At 41.3% G+C, this 16,648-nt stretch overlaps 1 protein-coding gene across 3 annotated transcripts in view; it reads right to left on the bottom strand.

The window, feature by feature from the left end:
* Positions 1 to 9,535, bottom strand: part of mcf2la (mcf.2 cell line derived transforming sequence-like a) — a 36,647-nt gene extending 27,112 nt beyond the window's left edge. For 2 of the 3 annotated variants that reach the window (XM_070855413.1, XM_070855414.1), the window contains exon 1: positions 8,550 to 8,772. In XM_070855413.1, the coding sequence (XP_070711514.1) occupies positions 8,550 to 8,742 (193 nt within the window). In that variant the 5' untranslated portion in view covers positions 8,743 to 8,772. Of the gene's footprint in view, positions 1 to 8,549; positions 8,773 to 9,445 lie in introns of those variants that run through there. The other variant, XM_070855415.1, reaches the window with a different exon arrangement.
* Between the last annotated feature and the right edge of the window lie 7,113 nt (positions 9,536 to 16,648).

Below are 16,648 nucleotides of genomic sequence, written 5' to 3'. Positions count from 1 at the left end.
TAGAAATCCACAACAATAGCTTCAGGCCTGTCTCTGTCACTGGCACCGAGCCCCGATCTACTGAATAGATGGTGGCATCATCATCTTAGCAAAACAACACACACTACTGTCCCCCAGTCTACAGTCTAGCGCTGCCGTCACAACACACACAGACACGCAATTCCACTCTGAGGCTGGGTTCCCATCCAACGCTCAAGCTAAATGCATTCAAACCTGTTGCACAAACGAATAATCAGTTGAGATTCCATAACACTGGATGACATGAGGATGAGTGTGCAGATGAATAAATGTAGAAACTGCATTAAGAAAATATTGTTTCGGTTTCCAGTTGCAAAGCACTGCACTTTAACTATTATAACTATTACTATACAATGATTTGTATGTTTTTATGCTGCAAAGAAGAGCAGCAACAAAAACTTCTGCATCGTCTAAAAATAGAAAAAGAAAAGTTGAAACTCATGCCATGTTATGTGGTTATGTGTCGGACTTCTTCTTGGTTGGGAGCAGGAGAAACTATATCCTTGAATTATCTTAAAAATGCAGCCTGTGAGGTTTATTTCAAATACTATATCACAACATGCATACAGCAGACCTGTAGTCTTGTGGAATTTTACGGCAAAATGAACACAGAGTCGCTGAGGAATCTGTGAAACTACAAAGCATGTTCTCATGATTTTGTGGGTTTAAATCCAGGTCCTCCTCCCTTCCCCTCTCTCCACCATTAGAGCAAAAAAAAAAAAAAAAAAACAGACTGTAAAACTCAACTGAGAGTAAAACCAGCGGATATAACCGGAGCCTTTTTTTTTTTTTTTAGATGCCTCTGGCCATAGCTACAAGTCATTACACTACACAGAACAAAGACAAACATGAAAACTGAGAAAGAAAGAGGGGTGAGTGGAGGGTGGGGGGGGGAGAAAAAGGAAAATAACAGAGAGAGAGAGAGAGAGAGGGAAGAATCCACGGGAGGACTGTGTTTTTACTTGCCCTAAAAGAAACTTGCAGCTGTAGGAAAAAACTTGACACTTCTCTTTTACACAATGACATCATACAGTGGAAGAGACGTATCTTCTATAATTAAAGGTCACGGATTCACTTTAGGGTGCCTTGAGGGCAGAGACTATTTACTACGCCGATTGTGGATTTTTAGACTCACAAAATCAAAAATCGCTGTTTCATTTTTCATATATGTTGCAGGCTCTGTGCGCTGCACTTTAGCGTGCGATTACCGACTCCTTCAAGACCTCATTTCGACAATGCAGGAGAGAACACTTTGGCGCACTCTCACGCCGGCCTGCACCTAAACCTGATCCTAATCAGTCGATATGGTTTTGCCTCTGTGGTGAGGGTGAGTAGGTCGTGATCAAAAGGTCAGAAATCCTCAGCAGAAAGTGATCCTCCTCTTCAAAGCTTCCATGTAGGCCATGCTGGCTGCCTCAGGGGAGGATATGCAGCTTTTAAGAGTCGTTTCAGCTCATTTCAACTAAGTTATATGGAATCTTTGTGTATTTTTTGACCTGGGGCAACAGGCTTGCACCATGCACATGATGCAGAATGTATTCAGTTTCGAAGGGACACTCCATTCTCTTTTTATAGTTCAAGTTCATATTGCTGAGGGTGCAGCATCTATAAGATGGGATGCTAGGCAGTTCTTGAGGTAAATCTGGCAACACATCACGACATGGATTTCACTTTATGTCCACTGAGTCCCGTCTCTGGAGCTACAAGGAGTGGATGAGTCTGCATGATAAATATGCCGCTTCTTTATAAGTCAATATGTTTGATTTGTTGTGTTTTGTTGTCGCCATCATCTTATCCTCCCTCAGGGATCATTAAAAATTCAGCCCATCCACTTCATCTAATTTTATTGATTATGTAAATTGACTGAAAGGTACGTTACAGCAGCTCAAGTCAAGATCAATGCTTCCTGAGAAACACACACAGGGATCTACATTGCAGATTGAATCTAAGACTTGTCAACTTCCAGTCTTGACTTGGCGAAAAGCAACGCTAGGAAACGTTGATACCTTGGTGCTCACACAGTGTGTGTGTGTGCTGCGAAGGCTCATAAGCCTCATAACCTCAGTCCATCTGCCAGGAGAGCAAACATGATCTCTCTCTCTCAGCACAGCAACACAAAACACACCACAGTGTACACACACCTGAAAAAGCCTGCAGAGAGCCAAGAGAAACACGATTAAATCTCTACTGATAATTATCACAGGTTTTGCCATTAAGGCACATCGGAGCAAACAGAAGAGAGAGAATAAATGAGTTGCAGTCAGCAAATTAACACACACACACACTGAGGGTGGAACTAAGGGGGAGGAGATGTTGACATTCAAAGTCTCAAAAGGGTTTTGTCCACAATGTCGCTCCCAACTGACAAGAGGAAACACACAGTGTTAATGGGTGGGATGTGATTAACATGCTGTCAGTGTGTCCTGCCGTGTACTGTACCGAGGACCTCACGTTAACGTACTGCTCGCTCCATCGCACAGTTAGGACCACGGGACAAAACACACACTCCACTTTAGATTGGATTACGCAACCGTCTGATGGATGGTAATGCCTTCAGCAGGGAAAAGCATCTTGGGGGGGGGGGGGACGGGACGAAATCAATGTCAGGCCATGTTCATTCACTTCGCTCATTCATAGACTTTCACACAGCGATGATGGCTTCAGTATGCTCGTGTGTATGTTACGGCCAAGGAGGAACTATTTTCTGTGGATGTTCACGACCCCAAGAGGTGATTCATAATCCTATTGCTGACTCAGCACTGTCGTTTTAATGTACACACATTTTTTTGATAAAGATAGATCTCTTGATTGACCTTCCAGCCAATCAGAATTAAGAATTTGCTGTTTCCGTTGTGTACATTTCTTGCACATCACGCTGCTATTTAAAAGTTCTGTGGTGTGTCGTGTAAAAGCCAAACATCCCCATTTTGTAGCAAGAATTACGTGCAAATGTGTGAAAATATGTAAGAGTTGAGAGTTAAGAGTGCTTAGTGTTTATCGTCGTGCAGGAATATTTCATTTGTAATATAAGCCATTTTTTTTCTCTTTTCTGTTGCTGATTTCAGCAAATAATACAACATTAAGGAACGCTGAATGGAGACTGTTGAGTCTTTCTGGACTCCGTCTTGTCTTGATCTTGATCTTGGTCTTACACTTGGACTTGGCAAAAGAATACGTATATCATATAAACCCTTTGGATTGTTATTTTGTGAGCATATTAGTAACTAGCAGAGGATGAACACTTTAGACAAACACTTAAAAACTACTTAAAAAGCTCTGAATGGTGAGTATGGTGTGTGTTGCAGCTTCTAGGGGCAGCAGGATTACATGGAAACAAACTGGACAAAAATAAAACACAGGTGGTAAAGTAGAGCCAAAGACTAGAGTAGACACACACACATTAGAAAGCACCTGCAGGATTCTCACAATCAACCACACACACACTCTAATAACAAATGAAGAGAGTTGTTCTTCTCTCACTATTCTCAGACACACTGACACTCTACCTGTCATCATCTTCAGTTGCAGCCACAGCCTGGTGATATCGTGGCAGAGTTGAGACACCCGGTTTAGAGCCATGGTTGTGCCGGTACATGTATGCCCCCGATACACATGTACACACACACACACACTGCTAAAACACATTCACATACGGCCACATATTCTGTCAGAGTATATCACGGTGGAAGTTCAGGCGGTCCATTCCGCCACAGCCGAGGACTTCAGCCGCTTACTGAGCTGTCACTGCACAGCGCAGCCGACACACACTCACTCTCTCAGACACACACACACACACACACACACCTCCCCCCCTCCCCATGCGTGCTAGCCAGGGAGGCGGAGATTTAGATGATCCGCCCCGGTTTCACATTTCACACTGTTTTCACTGATAGATGCAGGAAAAACTGTGAAAACCAGAACAATATAAAAAAAAAAACACTAAAACTGCTGCAGTGACTGAAACAGTTAGCTGAGACATATTATTGCTCATTGTTCATCATCATAAGTACCATGTATTATCTGTCACTAGTGTGGTTCCATGACATTGAGCTGATTGGAGAACTACCTTAATGCATTTATTTGTTTTAACCCTACTGGTTAAATATGAAACATGGCCCAAAGGATCTCTTGGCTGATACCAAGCTTTTAAAATTTACATTCTACCTTATGGAGCTTCCTGTAATCTATATTAATTGGTATTGATCTATTGTTGTTTACCATTTTACCAAGTTTTTTTTAGGTTTGTGAATGTGCTTTCCAGCCATTAGGCTCTACGCGCTCTTAGTGAAAGACCAGAGTGCACCGAGCAGGCAGAGTAGTGAAATAAAAGTTAGGCTTGAATTATGCTAATGTAGGTAAACATGTTTTATGTGGGGGCTGTATACAGCACACATGTTGGTGCCAGGGGGAACGGAGGCCTCTCTCTCTGTTTTCCTCTGCTTTTCCCACACTCTCACAAACACAGAACGCACACACAAGCACAAACACACACAATGCCAATGAAGACAGCAGGGGGACCCAGTGTGCCACACACAGACGCAGCGAGAAGTGAGGCTGGTGAAAATGTGAATAGACCCTCGGGAGCTCAATTCATAAAATACTGCCCTGCTGGGGAAAACACACATTTTTAAACTGACATTCTGCAGCTTCTGCTTAACATGCAGCATCACTCTCCTAGTACAGTAACTCCCTGCAACCAATATACATGCAGAAACTCCATAATCCCAACCAATACCTCATTCTGGTCTTCAGCCTGGACAAACCAAAGAATCTATGGGATTTATCAGTCCTGCTCTCTAAGCCCACGATGACACAAATAATGGAATTCACTCACACTGTTGGAAACTCAGTCTGTGAGAGGTCTTGAATTCCCATCAAGCCACCTTTAATGTCTCAGGTACACAAAAGAGTCAGCTACCTGCAGTGAGGTTCACCCATCTAGTCACCGATGGGGTTCTGAAGTAATAGGACACATGCTTAATCCTGGTTCTCTCTTCAGGCGTAAACATTTACTAAAATATGGACCAACATATAGCATACTCATGTGGTAATGGTGGTAGAAATGAAAGATTAGGTACAAGGAAATGAAAACCAACGGATGTGCGAGATTAAAGCTAAATTAAAACTGAATCTCTCAGTCTGAGAACAGATTATGAATAAATGACGGGATTCAAGAGAGTTAGAGGCAATGGGATTTAGAAAGATCTCAACGTAACAATGGAGATCTTAGTGTGGTGTCAAATTCAGGCCTGTGTGTGTGTGTGTGTGTGTGTGTGTGTGTTTACCCACTGTCAGATTTAGATGATAGAGCACGTTTGCTGTGGGACAGGAAAACAGCAGAGGCTTTATAATGGTTCATTTCCTGCCTCTGCTGATTTATCCTCCAGCAGCTCTGACAGCAACCAGTTTCACCCACCGGTGGCCGATTCACAGTTCCACCCTCAACCCTCACATTTTAACACATTTGAATTACTTTGGAATATTATAGGATAATCCAGATTCATTACAACTTGTGGGCAACATCCGTTTTATTGCATTAACTTCCTGGATTGGCACATTCCAGGTACCCCTCATTCACAGTTCCCTATTTCTGTATGATATCTATAGTTGTTCGTCTGACAACAGTCATATTTCCACATGATTAACTTTAACATAATGTACACTGCATATGAAACATGGAGGTGTGTGTTAAATATGAGCCTCTTTGAATCACAAATATGAAATGACGTGAATGTGCATGTGTGTGTGTTTACATGGGATGCAGAGCAGACTTCAGTGTGTGCACACGGGATGTAAAGGAGACCTGTTTGTGTGGATGTGGAGCAGACTACACTAGAATAACTCCCAGCTGAATTATTTATTTGAGACACCCCCCGCCCCGCCCCCCCTTCGCCCCAAACGTCTGTGTCGGCAAAGAAGAAACGCTATTGACTCTTTCCGCTCGGGGATCAAACACTATTGGCCGGCTGGAGCGTAAACAGGAAGACACCAATTGAGAAGTGACTCATGGGCTGAAAAACAGGGAAAGAAGGAGAAAAAGGAAGGTGTGAACATGTGGACAGTTTGAGTTAAGGTTGTGACAACACATCAGTCAGCACTTCACTGACTTTTTATTTGTTGTTCACGGAATAAAAGTACAGAACAACCAGGCTATGGCCTTCAAAAGCCAGTAAAGACAACTAAGACAAATAATAGTCAGCTAACAGGACTCAATAATCAAAGGCTACAGTCACTTATGTTGATATATTGATTATTTCGCTACCTGAAGATCTAGTATGTATATGTATATATATATATATCTCCAATGAGGTAACCAAAAAGGAGCTTTTGCTAAAGAACTGATCAAGTCACTGAATATTAATGCACGTACTGTGTATTAATCCTGCAAGTCAGTCAATTATCTGTTCATTACTCTCTTTGCACAACTCTAAGTTTCTTTATGTACTAGACTCTGTATGATATCAAGCAATAGTTGATCAATACATACATGTATTTACCGTCAATTCTGGCTGATTGGTTTGGAAAAGGAAACTCAGATATTCATCCACTCAGTCAGTAACTACATTAAAACTCGTGACAAAACTGTCCGGAGTTTCTTGATGTTTCACAAGACGAAACCCTCATCCTGGTTCCTTATGACTGATTGCCAAGACTTTGTTGACAGTTAGTCATTGATCGTACCAGTGAAATCTAATAAAACACATTCTGCCAGGATGTGCTGCTGACATCACAGACGTGCTGCTGATAAATGTGTGTCTAAGGCTCGTACTGCACAGGCTACAATGAGGGGCTCACTTCCAGCAGGCCTCTAATAAGAGTTGGCTGGAAAGATGTGTTTGACTATGGGAGATGTTTCCACTTTATGTATTCTTGTAGTATGACTCAACTATGCTGCGAATAACCGAAGGAGCTAATTGGCGGTATTAAGCTAAATGCAGCAGCGCATTAAGGGGGAAAAAAATACACCTAAAGACTACTGAAAAGACTTTTTTCTGAAATTGGTTTGAATTTGAAGGAAAGGGATGTGTGTGGAAGGGTCCTGGTCACACACCTGGGATTTTAAACTTAAAAGGTCAAAGTAACGACACAAAGTGCGACACAGAGAGGGTTATCATGAGATGGGAGTCAAAATTATGGGAAACAACCTGCTAAATCATGAGAATGAAAGAGGAAGTTCTGTCACGCTGGATCATTCAGGGAGAACGCATGAGGAAGTAACAGAAGAACAGCTGAGCATTAAAAAAGGAAATTTTGGAGATTTAGTCACAAACACTTTTTGATCCGTTTATTTCACTAGAAGCAAAGTGCTGTTCTTCTCTTCTTGTACTTATATATAGATAACAGAAGATCTTATGGGCAAATCTTGATGAATTCATCTTCCCTTGTGTCTTAATGTGAACATTTTATACCCCAGACACACAAGTTGTGGAGTCGATATAGCAGCAGTGAGGAGGAAAATAAGATCAAGAGCAAGCTTGCAGCACCTGTCTCCATGACACAGCCTTTCTAGAGTGGCTCTTACTAAAAATACACATGTCATCTCTAAATACAGACCAAAGCACACAGGAAAAGGAACCAGAATAGACCTGAACCATCACTGACAGGCAGTAAGATCTAAAAACCTTCAAACAGGAGTCAGTCACACACACACACACACACACACACACACGCCTCCTTCCTACGTCTAGATAATTATGCCACCTTTTATTGAACCACCTTGAGTAAATAAGGATGTAGTTGTATACTGCAGCATATTACTCTTTTCCCCACATGTACTTTGGTCTCTGTGATGGGCCACAGGAGACGTGTATGACAGACAGAAATGAAGTCACAATGGTTTTTTTGTGCAGCTTTACATCCACAATCCATAAGGGATGGATAGAGATCTACTTGACAATTAAGGAAACAATATGCAGTTAACCAGCAAGGCAGAGGACAGAATGCAATTTAGCCAATTTAGATTTTGCAAGCGCATGAATGTAAAGGTCAACGAGTTATTGCATTCTAGTTTATTTTCAGTTCGACTAGAATTACTTCTTTGTCGTTTAAGCCCACAGTCGGCTGTAATCGATGTTTTCTATCCTCGTGAGAGAAGAGCATTCATGACAGCAGAGATGGTCTGCTGGAGGAAACAAACGCGAATCTGTGCTTTCCTGATGTTTTAAGGGTAAATGTGACTGTTGCAGCAGATATGGAGGACTTTTCATGGGAGTAACACAGATATAAATCAAATTGAATAATCACTGTAAACTAACTACAACCTGACAGCATCTGCAGTTATTAAATGCAAAAAGTAGTGGACTGTCTCCAAAATATATTCGAGGAACAGAGGCGGATGGAATGACAAAAATGCATGTGATCATCATGTGGAAGACAACCACAAGAGAAAAAGCAGCTTTTGGATAATTTGAATATTTGCATGGGTCAAATTAATTAAAAAAAACTTTAGATTTCCATAAACAGGAGCCGTTTACATGCACTGACACACCTCAGTCCAAACTCGCAGACACATACATCCCTACAAAACTCACTGTGCAGCTGCTCACAGCACTGGGTGTATGTGTAGTAGCTCTCCATCTCTGTCAGGGAGATGCAGACAAAACTCTCTCCTCTGTACTCCTGTTGTCTTGTGCATTCTTTCGCCCTGTCGCTCCGCCTGCTCTCGTCTTCCTCCCGAACCGTCTCCATCTCCACAGGTAGAGATAAGAGTCTCCTCCGCCTCATCCTGCTCTCCTCATATGTATTCCCAAACTCTTCCTGTCTGTCTCTCTCTTGCACACACACACCTGTCAAAGTTTCCTGACCGATTACACCACTCCTCTTTCCTCTGCTCCTCCCTCCTACTGTGGAAGTCTGCGTACCCGTTTCTGTCTCAAAAATAATCATCATACAATCTGAGGTTTTAAAATCCTTTCAAAATAAAACAGAAATTTCAAAACACGAGCATAAAAGTTACATAAACCAAAGAGTTCATAGTCCACCCAGGACCCGACCATCAGCACGACTCTTCCAGCACAGATAGAAGTTGCTGTGTTGTCCCAAACGTCCTGCCTTCAACTGAAGAAAGACTATTGCTAGGAGTGTGTTGCTTTCTCGGGCAAAGCAAAAGTTCTTATCTGTAACTCTCCGTATCATTGGTGGCAGGACAGATGAATCAGCAGCATGTTGGGAGTCTGATGTCTTTACGATACACAAAGGGATTACATTGTTTGGATAGAGAAGCTCAAACAGTGAAATCACCCACCCATCTACTGTCTACAAACCAAAGATTAATCCTCTGACCTTTCTGGTTTCTTTTGAGAGATTTGTCCACGCTGATAAATACTGCTCAGCCTGTGCCACCGCTGAAAAAGTGCCTGCTTCTTTATTTATACCACTCAACCGGCGCCCAGAATAACAGAATTTCATACATTAAGCTGAGACTCACCTTGTCGGTTAGTCTGTGTGCATTTATGTTTCCGTTTCCACTCAGCTGGTTGACGGCCACAGCAAAAGCCAGCAGACATCATCAATACAAACGCCTGTCCACCAGTCTGCTTCTCTTTCTAATCAGTTTCTTTGTCTTATCTGTCTCTTAGATATCCCACTAGTGGACAGACATCATTACTGCTGGTGGATTGACACATAAGGTAAGTTATCGATTAGCTCACTCACAGGGGCTATATCAGGTAATCAGTTACCGAGGTCAAACAGCAAAGAGGGCTGCGTTCACGGAATTTCACTTCAGGGTAGAGAATATATAAAAAGGGACAGCTAGTAGTTTACACTTATACTGCATTCAGTTAGGGACAATACTTTTGTTTACTGTCTTACCAGATGTTAGATGAGAATATTGACATTTTCATTCCAATACATCTCACGCCTATCTTAGCACCAAGACAGGGAGAAACAGTTTAGCTCCCTTAAAAGTGCCTTTAAACAACTCCACTGCTGACGTATTGACATGTTGCATCGTGGGTATTTTACTGTGTAGAAATAGTAAATGACACATTATGGTTCCTAGTTTATGGATCTAGAGTAAATATTTCTCCTCCACTGGTAAAGAATTTTGGCTTAAAATGTTAAACTGTCGGCTTTTGGCTTAAAGCAATTAGAAATTTCCAATTAATAATGATTTGAATTAGAGTTTTACAGTCACACATTAAGACAATTAATGGTTAAATTCAAGAAGAAGCTTCTGTATGAAGAAAATAGTTTTTCTGAATTCAATTTTCATCGAAGGCGTGAACTCAGGGGTGGCTTTAAAGGTCCCATACGCTCAGTTTTAGAAGAACAGAACAAAAACTGCGTGCTTATATTATTTATTATGTTATATCATACTAACTAAAGAGAGAGAGGTACATTCAAAATAGTAAGGCATCTCATGTTTGTTTCCCTCACTAGTTCTTAAGGTCAAACTACCGCAGACGTACTACAGCATCAGCAGCAAAGTAAATAGTGAGGTTCTTCTATTATGTTTGAATAATGAGGGGGAAACATGGCAGGAGGAATCTTCCTGTGGTGATAGGAAATCCTGTCCTGTCATCCTGTCACACTGATGTAAATAACAGACCTCTTTCAACATGGACGTTACAGTTACTGAGAGGGAATTACCTGCAGTTATCACCTGAACTTTTAAACACACACACACACTGACCTGTTCTCCAGGCTGGTCCACGGCTCCAGCTGTGTGTGTGCCGGGTCAACAGACTGATAGATACAGACAGATTGTAAATCAGTCCACTCAACACCTCTTGGCCCTCCTGAATCAACTCCAAAAGGGACATCGTCAAATCGGAGCGGGTTTCATGCTACGACTACGAGCTCGTCCGGGCCGCCTCTGCACCGCGCTCTCATGAAAGTGTGATTGTTTATCTCGCTTCATGTCGGCTCTGTGTCTATCACAGGAAGAGAGGGGTGGAGGGTGGGCTATGACATAAACCCCCTTACAGCTAATTACACGAAAAGTAAACTGAAAACTCTCTTCCCAAAGTACAGCTACCATCACATGGCCCCAAAAGTTGCATGGGGCTAAGATTTTACAGTCTAACTGAATTTGCTCTTATTTTGCTAATTGCAGTTGGCAATTTAGTATTGTCACAAACAAAATTATGAGTGGGAATATTCCTGTTCTCACCTAAGATAATGTATTGTTTTACATACATATTACACCGACAGAAATGTCACTGTATGCATGATAACCAGGACTGTGATTGTCAAAATAACATAAAAATATGTGCATCCCTGAAATTGTGGTCAGTCTGAAAACAGCCTAAAACAAATCTAGACACTAATTAATTATTAATAATGGATGAACAACACAGCTTGTTTCCTCCGGGATGATCTCACCTCTATTGAATGATCATCCTGTTGCCAGATTTAAACTTTCAGATATTCATGCAAGTGCCTTATTCAGTGATGACAGGATGCGTGTGAAGCAACCCTGATTTCACAACCCTTTTTTTTTTTGTTTTTACATGATGTAAAAGGACAGACTGTCAGCATTTGATCACTGATCTTCAGGGGGAATCATAATGAACCCAGCAAAGCACCAGAAGTTCCCTTTCGATTCATGAAAACTAAAGCTACTCAAGGGAATGTCAGTGAACGACAGTAACACACTGAAGGTCATTACATGCTTAGTGATTGATGGGAAGTTCAGGATGTGGCCAACCCTCCTTTAATCAGGTCTGAAAACAACAATGCCAAAGGAAAGCCTGACATCTACAAACTGTCACCAGAAAAAGAGAAAAAGCACCTCGGTCTTTAGCTTGATGATGTGTTTTATATCATCCAACAGAAACCAACTCACACAAAACTGAGATTTACAAGGATTTTACGACCAGTTTACACAACAACTTACTGCTTTTTACACTTGACATGATGCCAAAGGCTTACAGAGGCTACACTAAGCGTCTCTGTGACCGCAACAATGTCAACCAAGTCCAATGTACTTCATCTTCTACTTGTTGTTAAGGTAAACTATCATAAATATTTTGTCCAAAGAAATGACGTTGACCAAACACTGAACGAAACTCACTAATCCTGTTTGTTATTTTGAGTCATTTGAATTGATTTTTCTATATACCAGGAGCTTATGATTATTAAGAAGTATTCAGTGGCTCTGACAATAGGAGCTGCTGACTGTATAATCACATTATCTTTATTTCACTTAATTTATCATCACACAAACATTCCAAATTTAAACTTCAAAAGGTAGCGAGCAAAGGTGGTCATGCGCTTTTCATTACGAGGCATCCTGCACTATTAGATTTATTAATCTATCAAGTAGAGGAGTCACAGTCCTAAAGATCAAAACCGATGCCCTCCTACTCTGAAATGGCTTCTAATCACACTGATGCCTTATTCTCGGGAAAGTCCATTCTCCAACTGCTCTCTTTAAACTGAGCCAATCATTTATATCCGTTAATACTGGTTATACCATTTTACATCATATGTCTTTCAAACAATAATGGTATGGCATTGCAGGACCTGTTTGAAATGAAAAATATGCTCCTAATCTCCTAAAAGACTTGCTGTATTTTAGTTGAATCCACTGAGATACAGTAACAGGAGAAATTTAAACAACACAAACTATTTCCAACAATCTGTTTTTCAGCTTTACAGCCATTTGTCCATCTTAAGCACCCACCCACAGCGGAGACCTGCATTCAGTCCCTCGGTGATGGTGCCTCTGGCCCGACCAGGCACCCAATCTATCACAGCACAGTGAGAAGCACATCCTCGCCACGGCGCAAGTGATTCCTACCGGTTGGACAAAGTGTCAGTGTGAAGGAGGTTAAGATATGTAGGAATACCTTAAACCTAACTCGAATTATGGGAGGAAAATTAACGCTGCATGATGTACATTGAATTAAGTTTGATAAAATTTCATGTCTGGGAACATTAAAATAAGTTTGCTCCCCCAGACGATCATGTGAGCAGATCTTGTCCTCATGATCTAGTACTTTTGCTACTCAGATGTCCTGCCAAACTGTCTACACCGTATGTGGCGAGATGATACAAGTAAAGTGTACAATCACTCTTGCGTATCGTCTCTCTGGGTTAAAAACACTCGTGGGGTCAAAACCCCACTTTCAAAACACCAAATATGCAACATGCAGGCTGCATATTTCAACTAATGAAATGAAACACCACACTGGGACCTATAGGTGAACAGGTGACAGCGCCTTTTGCAACCTTTGACTAACTCATTACCGACTTCTGAGTTCAAGATCCTACATATACTGGAGGGTTTATAAAAACAACACCTGGATGTATCCAAAGAAACAGCAACTGTTAACAACCCTCCTGAACCGAATTCAAACACTCAGACGACACCAACTGACTCATGTTAGGAATGCTATACACCACCGCGGCTTGTGACACATCCTCTATGTGTCGTTAATACATGTGCTGGCTGACTGAATCACCACAAGCACATTAACCCAAAATAGCTGCAGTTCAACAATGAAAACCATGTAAAAATCTAAATCCAAATGAAATCGGGTGGTTATCGGACAAGTCTGTTAACCAATCAATTCATTTGATTTTTTTTTTTTTGAGTCACCTTCCAAAAAAAGAACTTTTGAAAAAAATAAAAAGTCAAGTCTTCATTTCAATGTCAGCTACACGAAAGCTGTAAACTGTACCTGACAGGAGGTGTAAAGCAGGTTAAGTTTCTGCATTCTGTCCACAATATGAGTCCAGACTTCCCGTGTAAATGTAAAGGGACAGCACACACAACAGGTAACAAACTAACAGATGCTGCAGTGATCCCTACCACTGACTGTCGACTGCACCTTCAGCGTTTGATCCAGGTCCTCTGATACCGACAGCTGCTCTCCCATCCTCGCCCCTGGACACCGAAACTCAGCGGACTCTCCTCTTCACATGCACTTCACGGCTCCTGCAAGAGCACAGATGCCAAACATCATTAAATCGAGGAAATCTAAAAATTAAATACTGGGGAAAAAGAAAATACTGGAACATGACCATACTTGAGCGATAGACTCAGGTGAAAGACCGCAGCAGGAATAATAGGAACAGAAAGAGACTGATGCACTGTCCATTTAATTTGGTCAGCAGTGTACAGAGAGAAAGGGGAGGACACACACAGGACAGAACTGAAAGCTTTTTTCCTATTGCCTAACACATAACAACATCCATGCCTCTGTGCACCACACACACACGTCTATCCTGAGTGGTGTTAACAACATTACAGGCACTAATTCTATCTTTTCATTAGATCGAGCTGTGCATTTAGGCATGTGTGATCAGCTCGGGCTCATTTGTGACAATAGATAACAATATATTGCAGAGAGACATACTATCTCCTACTATCATGAAAAAATCCACGTCTCCACAATAGATTAATGCCTCCAGTGAACTGTGCCTACATCTGATGAGTGATCCAAGTTCAGTAAGATTTGAATCAGCTGTTACAGATACATTCACATATAATTTAAGCAGTTTGTGCATTTTTTTTCAACTGATTGCAATTGTAGCGTGAGTGGCTAATTTCCGTAAATCCATTTAGCCGTCATATCAAGTGAAAACCTGTTCCACATGGTGTCAGAGTTCAGCATTTTAAGCAGTTTTCTGGCACATGTGGTGTATGTGCATCAATATTCACTCTGGTAGACTCTCTCTCTCACACACACACACACACACCTGATGATTTGTGATAGAACAATCAAAGCAAATTTATCAAATTCCCCATCCAATTACCAGCTCCCTGACAGTGGTTCCTTTCATTGCTTCGACAATAGAGCAGCATGCCCTTAGTCATATGAACAGAGATCTTGTGACGTGGTGATATGCCAGGCTAAATAAAGACCGAAGACTAGTTCCACATGCAATACAATGTGACACTTCTCACAGCCAAGTTCACAGTCGTGATCTAGGGGATGTCCACAGCACACAGAAACAAATGAATCAACAGATATTAAGTGCTTATGTGTTATCCGAGGAAAGCGGGGGGGAAAAAAAAAAAAAAATCACTTTCAGTTTTAACTTAAAGTTAACACCTCTACAAATATTTCAAATCAAGGAGATCAGGCAGCACTGGATTGTCTCTGCTGAACAGTAGCCTACATTAAAAGAGATTAAAAGAGCATCATCATAGAGCACAAAACACATGAATGCAACCTCATTGCATTAGATATACCAAACTTTTTTCCACTTAATTGAAAGGACAACTTGCAACAGACACCTGTGAGAATTAAATGAGGGGACACATGGGTGTAGCTACTGTATGCAAAGTGCTGGACACTGAGAAATAAATAATGCATATATACTGTAACTATTTACTTTTTATTTCATCTCAACTGGTAATTGAAATGAGTTATTTGCTAGTGAGACCAGTTCACCAAAGTGAGGAGCCCAGTGGGGGAGCAAAACAGCCCTATCCACACTGTGGTGTTGAAACAATGGATTCATATACTCAAATTTGTCCACATTTATTAAAAATCTGTGAAGCCCCTGTATGCCGAATTGTCAGCCTGGCTATGTTAATCAAAGTGTCCAATGTGAAGTGAATAGTTTTCCTTTGTCGGTATACAAACGTTTAAATTGCCCGATTAATAATGGAGTTTGGCGTGCTAACTTCTTCATCAACAACACTCAGTAATGTCTCAGTAAATGAATTAGCGGACCTACCGACAGTGCTGCGCTGCCTCCATGCGTCCTGTAAGCAAACTGCATTATTATTTACACATATGCATATTACTGCACCCTGGGTTGATAAAGAAGATGTTGTGCTTATTATTTAGGTCTGCTTCATCGTGACAGTTGCGTGCACCAGACTGCTATAGTGAAAATGCGGTGTTCTTACCTGACGTTATTCCAAGCAAAACTCCGCCTACCCAATTAACTGAACGCGGTTCAGTGCTGCCTCCTCCTCCTCCTCCTCCTCCTCCTCCTACCTGTTCTTCCTCTTCCTGTGAAGAGATATTTTGGTTACTCCAAGGCCTTTCCAATAATCCCTTTTACTAAGTTATCTGAATAATTAGATTTTCAGAGAGTTTCAGATCAAGATGCATTGCACCAGTACAATCTGATAACATTATTATACTGAGTCAATAGATTGTCCTCTGGCATTGTTCATTCTCAGAGGACCAACATGGAATGAGAGGCTCACTTGCAAGTGTATTTATGCAGCTCTGAGAACACCCTTGCTGTCAGAGAGCATTTCTATCTGCAAGACATTCTTACAAAAGCATCCAGACCTCCAAGGTGTCTGCAGCTCACACTAGTTTGACAGGTCAGCCTTAACTCAGTAAGTCATTTCAGATTATCACTCGGTTCATCACTCAGTCAATTATTTCCTTGATTCATTTACTGTCAGTTTTGTTTGAAGCAAGTTTTTCCACTGTGTGTAACTTATCTGTGGCGCCACCAGAAGGGCCACAATGACATCTGGTGGTAGAAAAAACACAAGAGCAGAACGACTTCTGAATCCACACATCAAAAACCCATTCTAAAGCTTTCTTCTCTTAGGAGTCAGCACTGCTGCTGATCATAAATAAGATGTAGTTAGAATAATAGTTTGTTGTCATATTATTCGCATAGACATTAAGCTAGAGATCATATTTATCAGATAGGATAAGAAAGCACTGAACATGCACAGTTTTAATCTCTTAGCCAGGGC

Source organism: Pempheris klunzingeri, chromosome 24, assembly GCF_042242105.1.
Source record: "Pempheris klunzingeri isolate RE-2024b chromosome 24, fPemKlu1.hap1, whole genome shotgun sequence".
Lineage (NCBI taxonomy): Eukaryota > Metazoa > Chordata > Actinopteri > Acropomatiformes > Pempheridae > Pempheris > Pempheris klunzingeri.
Note: the sequence above shows the minus strand (reverse complement) of the source record. Positions and strands in the feature narration are given on the sequence as shown.